The sequence below is a fragment of the Acinonyx jubatus genome, chromosome C1 (assembly GCF_027475565.1).
Source record: "Acinonyx jubatus isolate Ajub_Pintada_27869175 chromosome C1, VMU_Ajub_asm_v1.0, whole genome shotgun sequence".
Taxonomy (NCBI): Eukaryota; Metazoa; Chordata; class Mammalia; order Carnivora; family Felidae; genus Acinonyx; species Acinonyx jubatus.
Window position 1 is genome coordinate 70,641,897 of NC_069381.1, and position 24,951 is coordinate 70,666,847.

General features: G+C 39.9%; 1 protein-coding gene and 1 long non-coding RNA gene across 4 annotated transcripts in view; one reads left to right on the forward strand and one right to left on the reverse strand.

Moving 5' to 3' along the window:
- DNAI3 (dynein axonemal intermediate chain 3) overlaps positions 1 to 14,358 on the forward strand; it is an 86,353-nt gene extending 71,995 nt beyond the window's left edge. For both annotated transcript variants that reach the window (XM_027058722.2, XM_015070394.3), the window contains exons 19-23: positions 4,225 to 4,355; positions 6,700 to 6,904; positions 8,507 to 8,598; positions 10,138 to 10,260; positions 14,052 to 14,358. In XM_027058722.2, the coding sequence (XP_026914523.1) occupies positions 4,225 to 4,355; positions 6,700 to 6,904; positions 8,507 to 8,598; positions 10,138 to 10,260; positions 14,052 to 14,195 (695 nt within the window). In that variant the 3' untranslated portion in view covers positions 14,196 to 14,358. The remainder of the gene's footprint in view (positions 1 to 4,224; positions 4,356 to 6,699; positions 6,905 to 8,506; positions 8,599 to 10,137; positions 10,261 to 14,051) is intronic.
- Positions 1 to 24,951, reverse strand: part of LOC113599278 (uncharacterized) — a 71,509-nt gene that overhangs the window by 41,340 nt on the left and 5,218 nt on the right. Inside the window, exons 3-4 of one of the 2 annotated variants that reach the window (XR_008295012.1) lie at positions 17,785 to 17,909; positions 1,651 to 1,761 (exon numbers count right to left, since the gene is read on the reverse strand). This is a non-coding gene — a long non-coding RNA (uncharacterized LOC113599278). The remainder of the gene's footprint in view (positions 1 to 1,650; positions 1,762 to 17,784; positions 17,910 to 24,951) is intronic. The other variant, XR_003420070.2, reaches the window with a different exon arrangement.

Below are 24,951 nucleotides of genomic sequence, written 5' to 3' on the forward strand. Positions count from 1 at the left end.
TCAAAATTATATATCAGATGCAATGAATTACATTCAGCTACTTGTATGCTTATTCATGTATCTGTTTATTCAATAAGTCATGAATATTAATTGTGCACATATTGCATGCACATGGCAACTGTCTCTACTGCCCTGCTGGGACACAAATCGAGACCTTGATGCCATGAATTGGTTGTGCACTGGTGTTGTATCTGATCTCAGAGACTTTCTTGGGGTCTTACCATAGAGTCAGATTCTTAAACTGCTTTGGAGGTGAACCCTGACAAAAAGGGCTAGTTATTTATTTTAAATGTATTTTATTCCATTTATAGAATAACCAATGACAATAAACTTAGAAACCCAAGAGTTTATGTTTGAAACTTACTGATGTTGTTTTTTCTTTCTTTTTTACTTTCATTCATTCATCAATTCATTAATGATAACTTAATCTGTGCCAGACACTGGGGATGCAAAGATGAACAAGATATCAGGGCACCTGTGTGGCTCAGTTGGTTAACCATCCAACTCTTGATTTTGGCTCAGGTCATAATCTCATGGTGTGTAGGATTCTGTCTCCCTCTCTCTCTACCCCTCCTCTGCCCAGGTGTGTGAGCACTCACTCTCTCTCTCTCTCTCTCTCTCTCTCTCTCTCAAAATAAATATTAAAAAAAAAAGATGAACAAGATATTATCCTCTCCCAGAGGAGTTCCATGATCTATTAGAAAAGCCAAAAATATAAACAAATGATGACATTACACTGTCATTAGTGCTAGGTTAGAAGCAAACACAGAGTGATATGGGAACCCAGAAAGGGACCAACTCTCTTGTGCTATTAAGAAAGGGCTCCACTGAAGAGAGATAGTCGAACTGGATCTTAAAGGGTGGATTGCAATTTTCCAGTTGGAGAAAGACATGCTAAGTAGGAGGAATAATAAATGCAAAAACATGGAAGCCCAAAAGAGCAGTGGACAATTAGGAAACAGGGTGATCTCCTAGCCAAAGCATAGCCCATAGAGAGGGCAGCAGGAGAGGTACCAGGAAGGACAATTGGGTCCAAATGGCTAAGAGCCTTGAGTGCCTAATAAGCTCTGAACCTTATCCTGGTGCCACCAGTATAATCAGAAAATCACTCTGGCAGGAAAGCATAAGCTGGATTAATTTATTGGTGTGACTTACAGTAGAAGTAGGATGACCACCAGCAATAATCTAGATGAGAGATGGAGAGGACTAAGTACAGGCATGGTAACAGGGATGTGCAGCAGAGGAAATATAAGAGAGAGTTGGCAGTCACCATGACAGGATTTTGTGACCAATGGGATGTGGGTTAGTAAAGAAGAAGAAGAGTTGCTTTTAATTTCTTGACATATAGTTCACTGCAAAAACAAACAACAACAACAACAAAAAACGGAAATAGCTTTAACCACTTACTTGAAGTCTACTTTAAAATCATCACAATACTTTAAAATACTTTAAAATCATCAGTCAAGCATTTTGTAACATGGAAAGCCAAACAACACTGTTGTTCCCATTGAATAATGGTTAGATTCAGAGAAATTCAATGTATAGACTCTCTAAATTGTGCACTGCTTTCCTAATTACATTCTGTGAACTGGCAGTGTTTTCCTTAGGAGCTACCAGCCTAATGTTTTTCGTAAACACCGTGGAGTGTACCTGAGTAAAGATGAGGCCGTTACTGGGACCCAGTCCTTCTTGATTTGCTAGGAACCCCATGTTCTTATCAACAAGGCAGGAAGGAGAATTTCCTCTTCTAAGAAAAAGGTTCTGAAAGATATATTACCCTGAATGAGATAAGTGTGATAAAGAAGTCCAAATCAAACAAAATTTCCAGATGATCTAAGTGACAAGCCAGAAAAAAAAAAATGCAGGTGAATGATGACAATTGACATAATTGTTTCATGTGCTCTACTCACAAATGGGCGCATGCCATGTTTCAGGCACTCTTCCAAGTACCTTCCATGGATTAGTTCACTTAATCCTCACAGCAACCCTATGGGGTAGCATCGCCAGGGTTTGAACCTAGGCTCTCTATGCTCTTGATCACATCACTGTCCTGAATCCTGCATTAGATAATGATTCTGGAAACTACTTCTTTGTTTATTGTAATTTTCTCATAGCAACTTGGCCTGGGGCCGCTGGTACTCCAGTTAATAACTTAAGGACAGCTCTATTCATTGCTAAATGGAACTAAAGGTCCTTAAAAGGACAAAGGGAAGGAAAAGATATAATAATAATATAATAATTTTTAGACTGTGGCAAAATATACATAAATGTGAAATTTACCATCTTAACTATTTTTAAGTTTATAATGTACTATTGAGTACGTTCACATTGTTGTGCAACCAATCTCCAGGACTGTTTCCATTTTGTAAAACTAAAACTCTGCACCAGTGAAACACTAGCTCCTATTCCCCTCTCCCCTCAGCCTCTGGCAGCCACCATTTATGTTTTGTCTCTATGAGTGTGGTTACTGTAGATACCTCACGTCAGTGGAATCGTGCAGTATCTTTGCGACTGGCTTCTTTCCCTAAACAGAATATCCTCAAGTTTTACCCATGTTGTAGCATATGTTGGAATGTCCTTCCTTTGGAAGGATGAATAATATTCCATTGTGTGTGTGTGTCATATTTTGTTTATTCCCTCATCTGTTTACGGACACTTGGGTTGCTTCCACATTTCCGCTATTGCAAATAATGCTGCTATGAATATGAGTGGACAAATATCTCTTTGAAATTCTACTTTATGAGCAAGATTCAGTAGGTGTGTGTGTGTGTGTGTGTGTGTGTGTGTGTGTTGCTGCTTAATGTTTCCATGGGGTACTAAGAAAAAAAAATCCAGCTTTCACATAGCTATCAATATGATGGGATTCACAATAAGTTCATGATTTGGATATAAAGTAGTCAGACATCATGGTTTGGCCTAGATAGGCTCTTATCTTTGTGGCCATCCCTGAGGTGGGTGTGGGCAGCAAGGAGTGGGGAGGAGCCAGCTCTGCAGCCAGGCCTGGGGGAGAGGAGACCCAAGCAATGGTGGGGTAGACACCCTAGGGGAAAGGAGGACCCCCGGGTTGGAGCAGAGACTAAAGGGAACTCTTGATCTTAATGTCCAAACCTGCTTCCCCTTTAGTCTTCCTAGTGGCAATAAATGGAAACTCCACTGAGCTGGTTGCTCCTGCCAGAAGCCAGTCATTCTCAGCCATCCTGCTCAAGCCATCTCTAAGTCTTGTCAATTCCAGCTTGCAAATATTTCTTGATCATCCACTCTTCTCCATGTACCTTCATCCAAGCACCATGCTCTCTCACCAGAACTACTTCCTATGGGGTCTCCTCTTTTCTTCTACCTGTTGTTAATCCATTCTCTTCACAGCAGTCAGAGGATCTTTGGAAATCAGTCAGATTGTCTTCTGGGCCTAAAGGCCTTTTTTGAAACACATTATGCTTAGAATGTAATCTAAACTCCTGTCCTACAAGGGCCTGCATGGTCTGGACCCTCCTGGTCCCTGTCTGTTTCATATGTCTCATGCTGGGATTACCAGACTTCAGTCTCACTGTCTTCCTCAAATTTATAAAGGCACTAAGCACTTCTCTCCACAGGACTTCAGTGTGTGTTGTTCCCCCAGTCTGGAATATTCCTCTACATTAAAATGTTCCCACACCAAAGTGCTACAAAGGACTAAAGGACTCATCTTCAGAGAAGTCTTTTCTGATCATTCAGTTCAAATTATGGATGTCCCTTGTTATCTATCTTGTAATTTCCCCCCCATAACACTTTTAACATATTTTTATTATATACTTTGGTATTTGTTTATTGGATATTGGATATTGTTTATTGAGTATCTGTCTTTTCCATTAGACTGTAAGCTCCATGCTGGCGGTATCACGTTCATTTATTAACCATTGTTTACCCAGCCATCTACAGTACCTATAGGTACATATAGGCAATCCACAAATATATTTTGAGCAACGAAATGAATGAATGAATAAATAAATAAGAACATGAAGTATTCCTTTGAACTGGAAAAATGACCTTGATGGAAATTCTCTGGACTTTCCATAAAAAGAGGAAGAGCTGTCCCTTGACAGATTCATTTACCCCAACTGACCTCTGGTTATCTACTCTTGGAGCCCATTAATCAGGACCTGTCCGTCTACTGGAGGCCTGACCATCCATCATGCGGGAATGTAAACACTATTATTAACGATGAAATGGCCTTTTCCACCCCAACAGCAAGGAAGCCAGTGAACCTTTACGCCGTCCATGATGGAGCTGTCCACACTGTTCAGAGGTCACCTTTTTACAAGGACATTATCCTCACCATTGGAGGATGGAACCTGGCCATCTGGAAAGAAGGTATTACGGTAAGTTGCCTGAAAAATGGAAGAGTGGGTGTGTGGTCCTTTGTTACTGAGAAAGACAATGGGAACAACAGACTGTTCTGACATAACAGAGCCCTGGGGACACTTTTTAGAGAAATTAGAACAGATGGCTTGGGGTCCAGCTTGTCAACAGAACCACTGTAAGCCCTTTGAAAACACAACAATTTGCCTTTCTTTCCTGAGGGAAGGAAACAATATTTACGTCTCTTGCTAAGATCTAACAGTCTTTTCTTCACAATATGTATTGTGGGCGGTTGATTGGCTTTATGGTTTTCCTCCCCCTTAAAATACACGATGGAATGCTAGTTACTGTCTGAAGTCCAAGGAGAAGCATTGGGTCTGTGAACTTTGCTTCTGCACCAGGAATATGTCCACAGGTTTAGAATGGGGGAGTAAGCAAGCTAAGGTGTCTGTCTGTTGCCAGGAGACCAGACACATGCATGGGCCACAGTGGGCCAGTGCCAGAACTCTGGCAGCCAGGATTAGGAGAGGGCCTGGTTCCAGGCAAATAGAAATTAAATTGCCAAAAACTGGAAAGACTGATAAAATCCAGTGAAGCAAGGGTGTGTGAAAATCAGTATGGCATGTTCCTTCAGTGTGCAATTTAAGACGATTTATCAAAATCTGTGGTGCCTGGGTGGCTCAGTCGGTTAAGCATCCATCTCTTGATTTCAGCTCAGGTCATGATCTCATGACTCTGGGTTCAAGCCCCAAGTCAGGTTCTGCAATGACACCACAAAGCCTGCTTGGGATTCTCTCTCTCCCTCTCTCTGCCCTTTCTCCTCTCATGCTCTCTCTCTCAAAATAAATAAATAAACTCAAAAAAAAAGATTATCAAAATTTGAAATATATATTTTTTATTTCATAGCTGTAATATATATATATTCTTTGAAAAATAATCACACACATAATAAATTTATATTTATACAAATACATATTCTTTAGCAAAGAATATATACTCTTTGAATAAAATGAATAAAAATATCCATATTCTTTAATAAAGAATATATATAAATTCTTTTTTATTTTTTTATTTATTTAAAAAATTTATTTAATGTTTATTTATTTTTGAGACAGAGATAGACAGAGCATGAGTGGGGGAGGAACAGACAGAGAGGGAGACACAGAATCCAAAGCAGGCCCCAGGCTCTGAGCTGTCAGCACAGAGCCCAGTGCGGGGTTCAGACTCACAAACTGCGAGATCATGATCTGAGCTGAAGCTGGATGCTTAACCGACTGAGCCACCCAGGAGCCCCAAGAGTATATATATTCTTTAAATAAAGTGATAAAATATACATATACATATTCTTTGACTTAACTCTTTCACTTCTCAATCTCTAACTTACACAAATAACTGTGTGAACATATGTATCAGTTTGTTGTTGAAATAATTGTAAACTACTTAAAGCAACCATCCACAAAAGGACTTCTACTTTATACCAATGTACTTCCATATGTTCAATTTTTTTTTTACAGTGAAAAAGTATCAGTTTTGTAATTAAAGAAAAAGAAAATTTAGGCAAGATTGTCCATAGACTATTCAGGGGTCAGGAACTGGTTACCCACAGAAATGGAAGGAGCTGGGCGAGGTGGGCAAGAACAGAATTGGAGTGTCACCTCTAAGGAGTCCATGAATCTGAAACATTCTTCATTCTCCACAAGAAAGTTTCTTATACATGTCTTGGACGGGAGGAAACAGCCCACGGTTTAGTTTAGTCTCTTCAGATAGAAGGAGGTAAATGGGTACACTTAATCGCCAAGTGGAGCCGGACAGTGGGAAGAAAGCACATTCTGATTTTTTCTCTGTATGAAACCCCCCCAAAGAGGACAAATTGTCCATGGTAAAGAAAAGAGAAGATGATCTTGTAATGCTTTGCTGGTCTAAAGTCTTTTCCAAATAGGATTTATAAGGCATTGGATGCAGCGCACAGCTGGAACTGACTTTCTGTTTGCTCTTTTTCTGCCTGCCAAAGTTGTTTCCATGGGAAACAGACACCCAACAGCAAAATAAAGGCATAAGCAAAATTTCCTTATAACCTTTATTTATCTAATATCCACCAATCTCCGGCTCGACTGGAAGGTTTGATCTTTTCTAAAAAAGCAACTCAAATAAGAAAAAAAAAAAAATCATCAAAAAATACACAGGAAGGAAAAGAGTTGGCATTATGTAAAACCCTACAAGAAAAAGAAATGAGAGTTCTGAGTGGGCATAATTTCTCCTATTCCATGATCATAGCCATCTGAGTGTACTTAAAGGAAATCATTATGAATACACATCAGGTAATAACAAAAGCTTTCATGTGTCTTTTTAAACATTTGTTTAAAGACTGGACCCCTCCTTCAGTCATGCTGTGCACCAAAAAGGTACACAGCAGGCCACTGGTCCCTGACAAGGCCTGGAGTCTTCTATATTGGCCGAGAAGATGGATACATCGATATCTGGGACCTTCTGGAGAAAACCCATGAGCCAGCCCAGTCACAAAACATCTGCATAACCATGATCACCTACATCAAACCCTGGACTTTTACTGGTATGTTAATTCTGATTAAATGGCCTAAGTTATTTTGTTTCTTGGGGGGTAACTCAGGAACATTTTGACATTCATCTGGAAAGTCTCCGATCTTTTCTTCTCAGGTTTTTGTTTTTCTGTCCATCCCACCCCATCCTTTCTCCTCCCTTCCTTCCCCTTTCCTCTTGCACTCAAACTTTGGATACAACCTGAGTTTCTCTCATTGTTTTCTTCATCAATGATTATTTCTGAGGCATATTTAGTATGACAAGCAGAGGCTGATTTTGAACCACATAATGAAGAGCATCCTTATCTTCTCCGGGTCAGACAGGATGATCTATAAATCTTTGCTACCTTTTGCTGCTTTTTTTTCCAAATGGAATCATTCTTGTATCTTTATTTTTTCATTATGCCATAAATTTTCAATATTTTATAATTTTGGGGGCTTTTCCCTAGACAATATCAAGCAATTCTTTTCATGAGATCAAATGACTCTCTGGGGTCATTTATCTATTTAAACTTTAACCTTTAAACTAATTATGAGGAAAAAACATGTATAACAAAGCAAGCAGAATTTCGAGGATGTTTCCTTGGAAAGCTGGAATTGATATCCTTTGTCCTAATTTCTTTGTTTTACCCAAGCACTACTTTCTATGTAAACCCGGTATATTTGCCACTTTTAAAAGAAGTTTCAGGGCACCTGGGTGGCTCAGTCATTTGAGTGTCCAACTCTTGATTTCGGCTCAGGTCATGATCCCAGGATCATGGGAAAGAGCCCAGCATCAGGCTCCGCACTGAGTATGGAGCCTGCTTGGGGTTCTCTCTCTCTATCCCTCTGCCCCTCACAACCACTAGCATGCTCTCTCTTTCTCTAAAATAAAAAAATAAAAGTTTCCCTTTGTTTCCAAAGGTGTACAGGCATAAAATTGTCCTTCCACCCATTTCTCTCTTTGAAATATTACATTTAGAAATTCAGTCTTCAAAATTTCTAGAATGTCACAGTCCAGCTATTGCTTAGTCATATGTGCCATCAGAGTATTTTTTTTTCATCTTTGCTACAAAACATTGCTTTTGTACATATCCAGGGATTATGAGTCTAGGATTTAACAATTTAAACGAAACCTTCTGAGAATGAGAAAAAGAAAAAAAAAACATATGATAAGATAGAAAATTAAAATTCTTGAAAACATTCTTTGTGTTTATAGTGGTATCCTTTAGCCCTTACTGAGTCTTTGGTGAAAATTGGCTTCATGATTTTTCTTGGAAAATCTTTCCCTGTGTTATCTCCACTTCTCAAGTCTGCCCAGTGGCCCAGCCACACAGAGGGTCAACCTCAGTGAGGAGCCACACTCCTTACATAAGCACCAAGAAGACAAGATTTGAAGTGGGCAGGGTGGCTGACAAAGGCTCAGGGTCTCCACTTTCATTTCATCAACTGGAAAAGATGATTTTTATACGTTAATATGGTCCTCAGTCATGAATGTCTGATGAAGATGCCAAGATTACTGTAACCACAGCAGGTCATTTGGAAGACCACAACACCAAAACACATTTCCCGTTTAACCTCCAGTATGGATTTCTGACTGCTGAGTTGTTTTCTCCCCCATTTTCTGGATCTTTCAGCTAAGCAGCAATTTATAGCCATAGCTGATTATTATGGAACACTGCATATATTGGAAATTCCTTGGACATTAAGTCACCCTTCCACCAATGAGGTTAGTAACTTTTGGCTCTGAGGATTTATGTGACCAGATATTGCTGAGGCATGTTTTAGAAATGTTTAGAAATGACAGCATTTTTACTCTGTGAGAAAACAAAAGAAGCGTACAATCCAAAATAAGGGGATGTATTTCTGTTGTATGAATTACATAGCTTGGAACCACAAAAAAACAAATGTGCTAAAAGAGAAGGCAAGTAAATGAAGCCCAGATTCAGAAAAGAATTGATTTGGGGCACCTGGGTGGTTCAGTCAGTTAAGCGTCTGACTTCGGCTCAGGTCACGATCTCATAGTTCGTGAGTTTGAGCCCCACAGTGGGCTCTCTGCTGTCAGCACAGAACCTGCTTCAGATCCTCTGGTTCTCTCTCTCTTTCTGCTCCTCCCCTGATCATGTTCCCTTGCTCTCTCTCTCTTTCTCTCATAAATAAAAACATTAAAAACATTTTTTTTAATTTTTTTAACGTTTATTTATTTTTGAGACAGAGAGAGACAGAGCATGAACGGGGGAGGGGCAGAGAGAGAGGGAGACACAGAATCGGAAGCAGGCTCCAGGCTCTGAGCCATCAGCCCAGAGCCTGACGCGGGGCTCGAACTCACGGACCGCGAGATTGTGACCTGAGCTGAAGTCGGACGCTTAACCGACTGCGCCACCCAGGCGCCCCTAAAAACATTTTTAAAGCAAAGAATTGATTTGGGGATTCATAAGATATCATTTTCAGGTTGTAACTGAAGCACAGGACTCCTATTTTAGTGATGCCCTTCCTGGAGTCCCAGTTAACATTTTGATACATCTCTCCATCATCCACCTCTACTCCATCTCCCCCCCCAAATTGTTGTACTGCAGGCAGCATGGCTGAGGGGGCAGTCTTCTACCCCTCTATAGGCACCACCCAAAGGTTTCAAGTAATGTTAATACTGGGAGATAAAAAGAAAATCAGAGAATAGAAATACATAAATATATATACAGCCAACTTTAAATATAGAGATTGCAATCCATTACAAGTCCCAACATCAGCCTAGTTCCTGGCAAGCAGAAAGTTTCCCTCCCTTGGCCTCCTTGCCCAAGGTCTCTTTCCTGACTTTGTTGCTTCTGTTCTTAATGTGCACACACTAAGTCCTCCAGGGGACCAGGAACTCAGCTCTGCTTCCAGTCCCTTTAGGGTTTATACTGATAACCTCATCTGGGTTTTCCAAGTTTGGCTGATGATATGAACCTTTCCTCAGGTTTAGAAGTGAGAAGCAAGAAAAGGGAAAAGATCAATCCCTGAGTATTTCTTTTACAAAATAGTAATTTTTTGTTGCTCTCTCTTTCTCACCCCACTCCTTTCATGGAATCCTCCGATTTGCAGGGCCCTGAACCTAAGCACAGTAGCCCCCACATTGAGCTCGCTCTTCTGGCAATGGGCCTATGGGCAGTATCCCAAAGCAGGCAAGCCACCTAATGAATTAAAAGTAGCAGGAATTCTTCTAGAGGCCTGTGAAGAATATGGGGACTTCCATGTGGGCTCCCCTCTCACGGGCCTGTGCTTCTAACAGGCATCAAGTATGAGCTACTACTTTGAAAGAGAAGTCAAGCATCTGGAATATGTAGAACAGCGCAAGAAAATTCGTGAACAAGAAAAGAAGGAAATGGAGCTGGAACTTGAGAAGAAAAAAACCGTAAGTGAAATTTCAGAAACAAAAGTCATTGCCATCCTCTAACCCCAGTGGAAATATGTACGTTTGGCTTATTCCACAGTTTCAGTAGGAAAATTATGCCTCTTCACATCCTTCTCTTGTTCTCTTGAGAGTCAAGAGGGTATTTCTCTGATTTCCTAGTTTGCCAGGAATGATAGCTATCAATTGAACAACTACCTAGATTCTATTCAACTTAAGTTTCTGAAATTTTCCATTATTTCCAAGTCCTTTAGATACAAAGGCACCTAATATGATTTATAGATATAATGATTCAAAATTTGGCATCTTTCATTATATAGAATTTCAACATCTGGTTAATAATACATTAAACAGGTCCTACATGGGACACTTGGCTGGCTCAGTCAGTAGAGCATCAGATTCTTGATCTCAGGTAGTGAGTTCGAGTCCCACACTGGGTGCAGAGATTACTTTAAAAAAATAATAAAAAGAAAAACAGGTAGCGCAAAAAGAGTGGAATACAGAAAGAATCAAGACACGTGGGCTCAAATCCCAGTTCCACCACTACTCAAATCCCAGTTCCACCAGCTATGAGATCTGGAGCAAGGCTCGTATCATTGCCAGGCTTCAGTTCTTGTCTTGAAAATGGGAATACCGGGAAGCCTGGGTGGCTCAGTTGGTTGAGCATCCAACTTCAGCTCAGGTCATGATCTCGCAGTTCGTGAGTTCGGGCCCTGCATAGGGCTCTCTGCTGTCAGAGCTGTCAGCACGTCGGATCCTCTGTCCCCTCTCTCTCTGTCCCTCCCCCACTCGTGCACATGCTTTCTCTCGCGCGTGCTCTTTCAAAAATAAATAAACATTAAAAAAAAACTTTTTTAAATTAAAAATAGACCTACCCTATGACCCAGCAATAGCACTACTAGGAATTGACCCAAGGGATACAGGAGTGCTGATGCATAGGGGCACTTGTACCCCAATGTTTATAGCAGCACTCTCAACAATAGCCAAATTATGGAAAGAGCCTAAATGTCCATCAACTGATGAATGGATAAAGAAATTGTGGTTTATGTACAATGGTTTAGTACATTGGAGTACTAGTGGTTTAGTACAAGTGGTTTAGTACAATGGAGTACTATGTGGCAATGAGAAAGAATGAAATATGGCCCTTTGTAGCAACATGGATGGAACTGGAGAGTGTGATGCTAAGTGAAATAAGTCATACAGAGAAAGACAGATACCATATGTTCTCACTCTTACGTGGATCCTGAGAAACTTAACAGGAACCCATGGGGGAGGGGAAGGAAAAAAAAAAAAAAAGGAGGTTAGAGTGGGAGAGAGCCAAAGCATAAGAGACTCTTAAAAACTGAGAACAAACTGAGGGTTGATGGGGGGTGGGAAGGAGGGCAGGGTGGGTGATGGGTATTGAGGAGGGATACCAGTGCTCATACCTGTTGGGATGAGCACTGGGTGTTGTATGGAAACTAATTTGACAATAAACTTCATATATTGAAAAAATAAAATAAAATAAAATAAACTTTTTAAAATGGGAATACTGATAACTACCTTTTAGGATTAGGCTTTCAGTTCAGGAACCTGACAAATAGTAGACTTTCAGTAAATGGGAACCAGTATATAGACAGATAGATATGAATTTTACTATAATACAATATATGGGAGCTACAAAGTTTGAGATAGAGGAGAATTTGGTAGAGGACACATCCTTCTACCAGAAAGGAAACTGAAGCTCTGAAGCCCCTCACCTTCCTGTTTCCCAGCCTCTGTTTGATATGAATTCTGTCACTCCATTGGTCTCCCCTCACCCACTGGGAGTGGGGCCTTGAAATAGTCTGTGAATTCAGCTCTTCTCTCTTTGTCACGAGGGGTCATCTCAGTCTGTATTTCTACTTCTCTCTTGCTCCTTCCCTTCCTAGGCCTTTTGTCACCAGCAATTTCACCACTGATCCCATTTATAGATTCCTTATAGCCAAATATATAACCTCCTCCAACACTGTTATTCATGTGAGACCCTGGGTCTCAATTAAAAGCATGAGCATGTGGAAATTTTAACGTTAATGTTATCACTTATTGCTAGACACATGTTAGTGTAATAAAAACAGGGGGCCTCATTTCAAAAACATGGTTTAGTGGTCACAAGGCATGAAAGAATACCAATTAATTAACTTTCCCTTGTTTCCCTTTTTACAGAAAATTAGCCTTCTTCTGTTCTTTTGCACACTCACAAATACCGATTGAAATTCTGTTGTGTAAAATAACCTGACACCCTTCCTTTACGCCAGCAATTATCCATGATTATTGTCAGTGTTTAAATACCATAGCGACAACTCCTAATTATCCACATCAGTGGAAGCAAGTAGACTGGTGGATAATCCAAAATTAATTTGCATATAAAATACTTGTAAAACACCTAAATATTATAATAATCATATCTTGAAATTGTATAATGATGTGCTTGAGTTTCCAAAACCTCTCCAACTTCTTGTAACTGAGTTCACTTCCATTTGACATATTACCCTCTTTTTTTTTTTTTAAGTTTATTTATTTTGAGAGAGAGCGTGAGCAAGAGCAGGGGAGGGGCAGAGAGAGAGGGAGACAGAGGATCTGAAGCAGGCTCTGCACCGTCAGCACAGAGTCTGATGAGGGACTCAAACGCATAAATGGTAAGATTGTGACCTGAGCTGAAATCAAGAGTTGGACGCTTAACTGACTGAGCCACCCCCAGGCACCCCCATGGTACCTTCTTTTAAGTAGAGCTACCACTTGTCAAATTTTCTCTGGAACTAGATTGGGGATAAGTGAATGGGTTTAAAAGGGCTCCTCTGTTACATTTAGAACATGAAAATTGTCACCAAGGAAAAACAACTAATGTTGTGAGAAATATCTTCTAAGGAGCAACTGCTGATAAAAGGGAAAATGGGAACAAACTGTAACAACCTCAGAGGACTGTAGCAGAGATTAAATGAGTTAAAATGTTTATAGCACTTAGCCAGGAACTGGCACAGAGAAAACGGTAGTAAGCATTCGCTGCTATTATTGCAGAAGGCACGGGAAGAACGCACATCCATCCAGCAAGGCTTGTCTGAATGAATGCCCTGCAGTTGCCAGGGATTGGGTTGTACACATTGATCCACAAATCTGAGGAAAACCATACACCTATCTCTTTGCAAACACCGAGTCTGAATACAGCTCACCTCTTGAAAAATAATAGCAATCACAGCTCTAACAGCACATAAAATGGGAATTTTTCTAACTGGAATTTCAGCGGGAGACCCAAAGCTGGAAAAAGTAGCGGTTTCCATGTGATCCATAAGCTATGCCACCTACACAGGACTTGGTAGTGGGAGGAATTCAAAAGACTTCTGCAACCTCTAGTCAATTATCCACACTCCAGGCTCCACGAGGGACCCAAGAGTCATGAGGAAGAAGACTAGAAAAGGGGTTTTTGTTTTTATTTTTGGAGAGAGGTGTCAAAGGGCCACGTGTTACCCACTTCTCAGTTCTCCATGAGGAGACCTTCATGGGAGCACTACTAGAGAAGAGTTGCAGGCCACGATGCAGAACTGGCCTCCAGCAGGAGGCTTCCTGAGCCACGGAAATGTGCACACACCTCTCCACTCTATCTCTGCCACTCCCCCTTGGGAGCCAGCAGCTACTCTCCCTCCTGTGCCACAGATGCCCTCCCACAAACCCCTCCCAGAGAGCAGCGGCTAGGCCACCTGCTCAAAACTAGCCCCTTCTTTCCTTTGGTATTTCTAGCTGTCAATGTTTTATTGGCATGATTTGGTTTTTCACCCTAGAAAACATATCAGAAGTCAAAAGAACAGATGGAGGCTGAATTGAAAGCAGACTATGACAATTACTTAGAACTGGAAAAGAACACCCTCATCAACCTCGGCCTCATCAAAGTGCCAGAGACGATGTCATTCATGGACTTGATGTAGAAAGGCTTTCTGCAGGGGTGTTTGGGGCCTTGGTAGGACTTTGTTTTCTTTTTATTCATTATTTTTTATGTAAGGTGAGCTAGCAAATTAAACATTGAATAGGTTTATTTGTAAGTATTAGCCTTTTATTTCACTAAAATTAAAACTTGATTTATCACAACAAGATCTGTTTTGATTTTTGGATTGAATGTGTACCGAACTTTGTACTGAATATGAAGGTTACCAATAATGAAAGTTTCATTTTCCTCTAGTAACACAGAGCTTCAGACATCCCCTTCACCCCCAGGCCTTGACATCCATTTAGAGCCCCTAATCCCAGAGAGAAGTGGAAATCAAACTTTGCTCCCAATTATCAAGTTGGTTTGGCTGCCCCTCCAAACACTGCTCTCCCCAGGCCCCTGACAGATGGGAGGGCTATGTGCTAAATGAAGTATTAGCAAATGGAATCTAGAAATATATGTAAAAGAAAGGATACTACATAAAGATCATGTTGGGTTTACCCAAAGAATATAAGGTTAATTTAACAGTAGAAAATAAATCAGTGACTGATTAAAGGAGAGAATTTATGATACCAAATGGACACAGAAAAACACGTGATAAAATTCAACATCTGTTCATGACAAAACAACAATAAATTCTTAGCAGTTACAAAAAGAAGGGGGAATCTAAAACAATCCTACAGTAACATCGTCCTTAAAGGCAAAAAACTGAAAGTTTTCTTCCACGATGTGGAACAAGACACAGTGCCCACGGTCCATCCTCCAGTCAATGTTGTACTGGGGGGGGGGGGGGGGATGGTTAACCAGTATGGGCACAAAAAGGGGACAGCATGTGAAACAGAGTTGCAAAAGAGCTTGGTGTGTCTCAACCAGAGGTTCAATGTCACAGGAAAGTAACTGGCATGGGAGGTGAGTTTGCAGGGAGGGTAGCAGGAGATGAGACTGGAAAAGTAGCTTGGAGCCAGATTGTGAAGGTTCCCAGAACCTAAACTCAAGAGGCTGAATTATAGTTTGCAAATAATGGGGAATTAATAGAAGGGCTAAGCAGGAAGGTGACACAATCAGCTTTATTTTTAGGAAGATAAGGGATGGATTAGGGTGGGGAGAAGTGAATGGCAGGAAATCCTATTAGGAGGCATAAGTGGTGGTTCCAGGTAAGGGATTAGCACATGCTGTATGGAACCTTACTGTGAAAATAGACCCGAAAGGCTGGTTGGATGGGGAATACAAGACAAAGGATGATGCCAAAGTTTTTAAGTTACTGGAGGACATTAAACTCAAAGTTATTTATCTCCAAAGTCAGGTAGATAATAGCACTTAACCGTCTGTGTGCCTTTGGACAGATGACTTATCTCTGTGAAACAGATTCCCCTACTATCCAGTCAGGTGAGGGTATTTGCTTTGCAACATTTTTACAAGGGGTAAATGAGCACCTGCAGATAAGGTGATGGTACCCAGCACATGTTAGCATCATTATTATTGGAATGTCCCAAGGCTCATCCTTGCACTTGAACTATATTTCTTTCTCTTTCATGTATCCCTCCTTCCTTCCTTCCTTCTTCCTTCCTTTTCTTCCTTCCTTCCTTCCTTCCTTCCTTCCTTCCTCCCTCCCTCCCTCCCTCCCAACCCTCCTCTCTCTCCCTGTTCTTCTTTCTTTTTTTCTTTCTTTCTTTGTTTCTTTCTTTCTTCCTTCCTCCCTCCCTCCCTCCCAACACTCCTCCCTTTTTTTCTTTGCTTGCTTGCTCGCTTGCTTGCTTTCTGACCCACACTTATGTCTTATGTAAATCCATCCAATCTCATAGCTTCCAATACTGCTTATATCCCTGGCATGAACTTCTCCCACAAAAGCAAGAACTGTATATCCATTTGACTGTTTAATGTCTCCACTTGGATATATAATAGACATCTCAAATTTAAACATGTCCAAAATTGAGGGCCTAGATTTCCCTTCAAAACCCATTCTCACTGTAGTTCTCCTAATTACCTTGCTTTCAGTTGCTCAGGCAAAAACCTAGACATCATCCATCATTTTTCTCCTCTCTCAATCCATACCCAATCCGTGAGCAAATCCTGTTGACAACAGCTTCAAAATACATCTAGAACCTGGTCACTTCTCTCCTTCTTCCTTGCTACCACCTTGATCCAAGCTACCACCATCACCAGCTTGGCTTTTCGCAGTAGCTTCCTAACTGTTCTCCCTGCTTCCACCCTTGCCCCCTTCAATCTGTCTCAACAGCAGCCACACAGAACTTTTAAATGAAAGGCAGAGGCTGTCATTCTTCCTCTCAGCTCCTCCTTGGCTTCCCAGCTCACTCAGAGCATGAGCCAAAGGCTTTACTGGGACCGGCAAGCCCTCGTGTGATCAGGCTGTCCGTTGTCACTCTGGTTTCATCTCTGTCTCCTCACCTACGTCACAGCACCCCAGTCATGCCAGCCCCCTCCAATTCCCCAAACATACAAGGCATGTTCCTGTCCCGGGGCATTTGTGCTTGCTATTCTGTACTTTCTCTGGCAATTTTCCTTATTTTTTTTTCATGTCTTGCCCCATAGAAAAACATAATGTTTTGAGTCCTATGCTGTGCCTGGCTCTACAATTTTAAACAGGTGTTCAGGGTAGGTGTCACTGGGAAGGTGACATTTGAGCAAAGATCTGAAGAGGGTGAGGGATTTGCTACTTAGTCTTCTAGGAGAAGCATTTTCATGACTCAGTCCTCTGTCTCCACCCCAGCAGACTTCTGCTCAGGTCTCCTGGACAGAACTGAGTTGTGTGGACACCTCTCAGGGAAGAAGAAGCTGGGACCATGGAAAACAGGAGTGTCATGATTGTGTGACATAAGCCATTAGCTGGGGCTGGTTCATTGTTTTCTCAAACAAAAGAGGGTTTTATTAGCATAGAAGAAGGGGGTAATGGATATTAAATAAGTGTCTGCCTTAGGGTTATCAAATAAAGAGCTTAGTATAGTGCCTAGCATACAGCAAGCAGTAAATTTTTGCCTCTATTTTACCTAATTTACATGTACAACATGATTATAATATTCTTGCTATAGAAACTAAACATGGGGTTCATGTTTCTCTTGCTTATGATAGCAGTTATCATCAGTTCAGTATGATGTTTTTATTGTGTGTTTATAACCTTAATTTTCCTCATCATCTCACCAGCCTACGGCCACCAATGGGGTCATACAAACAGCCACAGCCCACGTTTCATGGCATCTTGCCCCACCCACTTACCTGGTATCTCAAAGTGTCCCCAGGTGTGTCCTGTAGTTCCTGGGATGAAGGACTCACATATGTTCAAAAACAAACCTACAACCAGCAGGCACTCAAGGCTCCCTTCTCTCAATATACTAGAGCTGCCTAATGGCCCGTAACATGGCGGAAAGGGGATGAGACAATGACTCTGTGTCAGTTCAGGTTCAGCATGAAGCTAATGCCAAGGTAAGACTACATGTATAGGATATTTATTGGTAGAGAGAACGAAAGAAACCAGGGAGAGCCTTTAGACCTCACTGCAAGTCTGATGTGTATGGAAGGAGAGAGGGAAGGAAAAAGGTTCGGATGGGATGGGTCAGACTACTCAGAATTCTCACCTTTCTCGGACTCCGAGGCTTTGGAACTCAGGCCAATGCAGTGTGCTGTCTCCCCCCTTTCTGGGATGAGTTCTCTCCGAGGGCTCTTCAGTTCACACTGGGGCTCAAGCTGAGAAGTTAACCTCCTATAATAGAAGATGTGGGAATACTAGGTATGAATGAAAATGGAGCTAACTGGTGTGCCTCCTTCCAGTTCCCATGGCTCCAGTCCTTTCCCTGGCTGCCCACTCCTTCCTAACTGCCCTGTGGTAAGTCTTCTGTTTCTGCACTTCAGTCTTTTGATCTGACATGCGTTGTAGTGAAAATAAAAAGGGCTTTGGGATCCAGCCTCATCACCCTAGGCAAACTGCACTGTCCCCTAAGTCTTAGTTATACCACCTGCAAATAGGGGATAATTGTAGCTACCTCACCCAAAGGTGATGTGTATAAAATAACTGGCACTCAGTGGGTGCTTAATAAGTGTTGCCTCCTTTTCTTGTTTAGCCTCAGGTACTCTGTCTCACAGACACACACACACACACACACACACACACACCCCAGAGAAAACATAGTGTTTCTTCTTGGTCCTATGTAATAATCTCTGATTTTAATATTGTTAACAATAATGCTAATGTCTCTCACACTCAAATATGCTGTAAGCAGTGATTCTGCACACCTAGTCTAGTATTAGCCTTGACCATTTTAATATGAGACCAGACAGGTTGGACGTACTATTTAAAATTTAAACAGCAGCTCTATTTTTTGCACAACTTAAAATGCTATGGCTACTTAGAAAATTAACCATTCTAATAATATGTGATTTTTTTTAGGTTAAATTTAATTATCATTCAGCTTTATAAGCTGCTTTTTGCCCACCCAGAAATGTTGTATAATTAAACGAGCATATTTTTTGGGTCCTCATAACCATATCATCTGGGTGCACTTCAGATGAAAAAGCTATTGGCTCCAGTAAATGGTGGTCAGTGGCCTGGGTAAACTCCCACAGCTTCACTAATCCACCACTGTAAATAATTAACATTTCCCTGTGCCCTCTACCCCTGAGCGTTACTTGGGGTAGGCCACGTTCCACCCAGTTGCTAGGTTGCCATCACCAGGTTAGATACCATGTAACTGAGCAAGGCTCCCAGGGCGGAAATTAAAGATCTTAGTGAAGGGCAAATTAAACCCTGTGTGATGAATTCATTCCTTCCATGGCTGATGAGCTGTTTGAGGGTCACAGGCCATGTAAAACAACTGCACACCATCAGAGTAGAATCCCAAACACCAAAGAAACTAACCTTAAAAGTTTATTGGGGAAATGATGGTTAAAAAAAAAATAAATAAGTGTAACTGCTTCCAAATGCTCTCTTATTCACAAGTATGACATTAAAAATATATGCAGTATGGTAACTGATTGTGTTTCCCTGCAATAATACCAATATTCCAAACTTAAAAGGACAGAAGATAAGATTTCTCTAAGTCACTTGTACATGCAATATTCTGGGCTGTTTTTATTCTTTTTTCTTAAAGAAGAGAAGGGAAGAAAATGTAAAATAGGAGATTTCACATTCTTCCCTGTCAATTCAAAATAGTTCTTCCAGCCTGAAGCCATATATTTTTTTAAAATTTTATTTATGTATTTATTTTGAGAGAGGGGAGGATCAGGGGCAGGGGAGGGAGAGAGAGAGAGAGAGAGAGAGAGAGAGAGAGAGAGAGAGAGAGAGAGAATATTTTATCTTAAGCAGGCTTCCTGCCCAGCATGGAGTATGATATGGGGCTTAATCTCACAACCGTGAGATTATGACCTCAACCAAAATCAAGAGTCAGACTTTAACAGACTGAGCCACCCATGTGTCCCCTGAAGCCATTTTTTTAAAATTTTTTTTTTTTAACATTTATTTATTTTTGAGACAGAGAGAGACAGAGCATGAACGGGGGAGGGGCAGAGAGAGAGGGAGACACAGAATCGGAAGCAGGCTCCAGGCTCTGAGCCATCAGCCCACCCAGCCACCCAGGCGCCCCTGAAGCCATTTTTTTAAAATTTTTTTTAAAAAAGAAAAAAAGGAAAGAAAAGAAAACAGTATCAAGTCAAATCTAATACACAGCAAGTGTCTGCTTTATTTTGGCTTTAGTAAATAAGTTAAATCTATAATTATTTTTCACTTTTAATGAAGTTTCTGGACTGAATGGATCTAAATCTCACAAAAAGACAGAATGAACTCCCAATGACACAGAATCTAAGTAGGAGTCATTCTGGTAATGAAGCTATGCATCCAGAGGGATCTTGTCCTCAGAAATAATACACTGTAGACAGAATTTAAAAACAACAACAACAAAAAAAAAACAAAAGAAAAAAACCCCCAAAACTCTGTATCAGTTCATTATGAGAATCTTAATCTCAGTTGATTGAGAGTCCCAGAAAATCTGGGCAGGGAGAAGGGTGATGGAGGCTACCAATGCTTGTGAAATATCTGTGTGTACCTCCACATTTTCCATCCTCTTTGGCAGTTAGATTTGAGCCTGTGCCTGATTTCTAATCAACAGAACATGGGTAGAAATGGATAGAAGCCACCTCTAGGCTTGGCTTTACCTCATCTTGTGAAAGCCTCCAACTGTTATGTGTTTCAGACGCCATGTTTATAATGTAAAGTTTCTCAACCTGTTTCAGACTTTACACAAGCAGTCAATAAACCTTTATTGTATTAAACAACTGATGTATCAGGGTTTATTTGTCACCACTCTATAGCCGAGCCCATCATGATGAATGCAGGTGGATTAGAGAATACTCAGCCTCATTAGAACGCATGTGCACAACAGTTAGTTGGAAATCAGGAATTGGACTTAAATCTGTGCACATCTAATAAGACACTAGAAACATTTTAACAGCCATAACTAAAGATATCAAAAGAAAACACAACTTTCTTATATTGGAAAATACCTCTATCTATAAACCATACACTAGATTCCAAGCAAATTCCAGCTTGTTCAGTAAGCAGGTGAATTGAGATTGGCATATCACTCCAAATCCCATGCTTTTATTAAATAGTCAACACTAACGCTAGAGTGGTCATTTAAAAATCAAATCTGGACCCCATCATTTCCCTCCTTAAAACGTTTCAACTGGCCCTTTTTGCCCTCAGGATAGGGTACAAGTTCTTTATTGATAACATAGCCCTGCTTGCTTTTTAAGCCCTTCTTTTACAGGTTTGGCTTCTCTACTTCCCCTTCAGACATTTCAGTCCACACTGTTTTCCACACATTCTATGCTCTCTCTCACCTCTGCTTCCTGGAAGATGCTATTCCTGTTCCATGAGTAAATAAAGCTACCAAGAATTTTCAAAATGCCCTAAAATGAATTAACATCTAATGCAGTACAACAATATCCACATACATTTAAAAAATGATTTATATGTATTCCTCCTATAGGAAATGAACAGTGCTCATAAGAATCTGTTTTAGAGACTATAACAGGAATTGACAATGTGATACTAATAGTTTTCAAAGTCACAAAGTAAGGCAACTATCTGGATCCTAATCAGAGCTTTGGAATTAGAGACAATTCTGAGCACTCAGTCCCTTACAAGCTTTAATTTAACCTTGACAAGTTTCTGCTGTGGCAAAATAAATTCTCAAAAATGGCCACAGCGAAATTTCCCATCCCACATTGCCATACCCCCATCAAGAGATAGCCTCTATTTCCCCTCTCCTTGAAATTGTGACTTTGCAGTTTCTTCAAAGAATAGAATGCAGCAGAAATGACACTGAATGACTTCTGAACCCAGGTCATAAAGGGCGACACAGATACAGCTTCTGCCTGGCTCTCTCATTGGAAACTCACCCTAGGAACCCAGCTACCGTGTTGTGAGGAAGCCCAGGCTACATGGACAGGGCACATGGAGGTGTTCTGGTTGACAACCCCAAGTAAGATTTCAGCCAGTGACCAGCACCAACCACCGTACATGTGGAATGAACAAGCCTTCAGATAATTCCAGGCCTGAGCTGTCAAGCTACTCCGGCTGTTGCTGATTGGAGCAGAGATGAGCTATTCCTGCCAAGACCTGTCTAAACTCAGGTTTGTGAACATGTCAGCAAAGTAAATTTTGTCATTATTTAAAGCCATTAAGTTTTGGTATGGGTTGTTATGCAGCAGTAGGTAACTGGAAAAACCACCTCATTTTGGTTCTCGTGAGGATTAAGTGAAATAGAACATAGAAAACTCCCTATGGATTGTCTGAAACACAGTGAATGTTAGTTACCTATAATGTGTCCATAACTATGGCAATTACCTCAAAATAGGATATTTATTTATTTCTATCCCTACTTTGTTTAAGAATTATAAAGAAGCAGGGGTGCCTGAGTGGCCCAGTCAGTTGAGCATCCGACTTTGGCTCAGGTCATGATCTCATGGTTTGTGGGTTCGAGCCCCGCGTTGGGCTCTGTGCTGACAGCTCAGAGCCTGGAGCCTGCTTCAGTTTCTGTGTCTTCCTCTCTCTCTGCCCCTCCCCTGCTCACACTCTGTCTCTCAAAAATAAATAAATGTTAAAAAATTAAAAGAAAAAAAGAATTATAAAGAAGCATACTGTATTTTCTGCTTTCAATGCATATAATCCAGTAAGACAATAAGCTATGTATTCAAATTATTACAATATAAAACAGAGTAAAATTAGTGCTATGTATCTTAAAATTTGATACAAGTCTTTAATAAATATCACACTGTGAATTTTGGAAACCTCTGGTGAGTGGGATTGCATTTAAGTACGAGACGAGGAGAAGACAAGATGAGCTTGGAAGAATGGGCTTTCAACTACATGCTCTTCTGTATTGTTGGAATTACTACAGGAAACATGCATTTCTTTATTTTTTATTATCCTTCTTTTTATTGAACTATTACTTACAAACAGTGAAGAGCACAAATTGTAAGTGTGCAGCTAACTTAATTTTTAATTATGCATACACCCATGTAACCATTATCCAAACATGCATTATATGAGTTCAATCAGAACTTTCTATTACTATAGATTAGTTTGCATTTTCTATAACTTCATATAAATGGAATCATATGGTATGAACTTATTTTTGTCTTATTCTTTCACTTTTGAGATCCGTTCTTGTTTTGTGTATTAATATTCTATTACCTTTTATTGCTAAATAGTATTCCATTGTAGGGACATACCACAATTTGCTTGGTAGACATTTGGGTTCCTGGTTTCCAGCTTGGGGCTACTATAAATTAATCTTCTATGATCATTTCTGTGCAAGTTGTTTTATGAACATATGTTTTCATTTTTCTTGGATAAATATCCAGGAGTAGAATGTCTGGCTCATATGGTGTATATGTGTTCAACTTTTTAAGATATTGCCAAATGTTTCCAAAGTAGGTATGCTATTTTATATTTCCACCAACAGTGTACAAAAGTTCTAGTTCCTCCTCATTCTCACTAGTATGATCACTCTTTTATCTCTTTTTTTCTTTTTTCTTTTTCTTTTTTTTGATCGCTCTTAAAATTTAGCAATTCTAGTTGGTGTGCAGTGGTATCTCATTGCAGTTTTAATTAGCATTTCCCTAATGACTAATGATGTTGAGCTTATTTTCATGTGTTTATTTCCATCCACATGTCTTCTTTCATGAAGTATTTATTCACATATGTTGTTCATTATTCTTGAAGGGTTTTTTTTGTTTTTGCTCTTTTAGTAATTGAGATTTCAGAGTTCCTTATATATTCTGGATGCAAGTCTTTTACCAGATACATGCAAATATTGACTTTTGGTCTGTGGTTTATCTTCTCATTCTCTTAATAGTGTCTTTCAAAGGGCAGAAATTTTTAATTTTGATGAAGTTCAATTTATCAATTTGGTTTTTTATAGTTTATGTTTTGTTGACTTCTCTAAGAAATCTTTGCATAACCAAGGTTTTCTTCTAGAAGTTTTATACTTCCAGGCTTTACATTTAAATCTATGATCCATTTCACATTGATTTTCACGTATGGTATAATTTTTATATATGGATCAATGTTTTTTTGGTTTGGGGGGAGTTTGCATATAAATATCCAATTATTCCAGCACTATTTCTCGAAAAGACTGTCCTTTTTCCACTGTATTGCCTTAGTAAAAAATCAGTTGTGTATCAGAGAAAGACAGATACCATATGATTTCACTTATCTGTGGAATCTAAAAAACAAAACAAACAAATAAATGACTCAAATACAGAGAACAAACTGGTGGTTGCCAGAGATGAGGTGGGTCGGTGAGGATGGGCACAACAGATGATGGGGATTAAGAGATACAAACTTTCAGTCATAAAATAAATATAATCATGGTGATATAAAGTACAGCATAGGAAATATAGTCAACAATATTGTAAATAACACTGGTGACAGATGGTGACTACACTTATTGTGGTGAGTTCTGAGTAATATACAGAATTGTCAAATCAATATGTTGTACAGCTGAAACTAATATAACACTGCATTTCAATTATACTTCAACAATAAAATTTTTTTAAAAAGTCAGTGGTCCATATATGTAGGGTCTATTTCTGAACTCCACTATGTTCTGTAGATTTGTCTATCCTGACACCAATACCATACTGTCTTGATTACTGTTGCTTTAAAAGACATCTTAAAATCAGATAGTGTCAGTCTTCCAAAGTCATTATTTTTTTTTCAAGGTTGCTTTGGCCTTTGTATGTATAGTTATGTTAATTTACACACGCAATTCTGACTTACTCTGACTTTTATAAAGTTTCCGCTAGGTGATTTACTAGAGTTCAACCCCATTGTGACTCAGGCCCTGTGTAATTGCACTATGGATATAGCTGATAATGGCTTAATTAATATTCCATGGTGACTGAGGATTTAAGCAGATGAGGGCAACTGAGATGGTTAATAAAAAACCTGGCAGTCTTTTGGAAGCAAACATGACATGCAACTGTAGCAGCAGCATCCAGGGAGCTGAGAGTTAACAGAAGAAACAGAGAGAAACCAAAAGAGTTTCTCTAATATTTTCATCTGCATACTCTTTACATTTAATAAACTCCTATTTTAAAATAAAGTATAAATAAACCCTACCATCATTAATGCTGTTATGTTATGTTATGTTATGTTATTTATTTATTTATTTATTTATTTATTTATTTATTTATTTATTTTGAGAGAGAGAGAGAGAGAGAGAGAGAGAGAGCATGAGCAG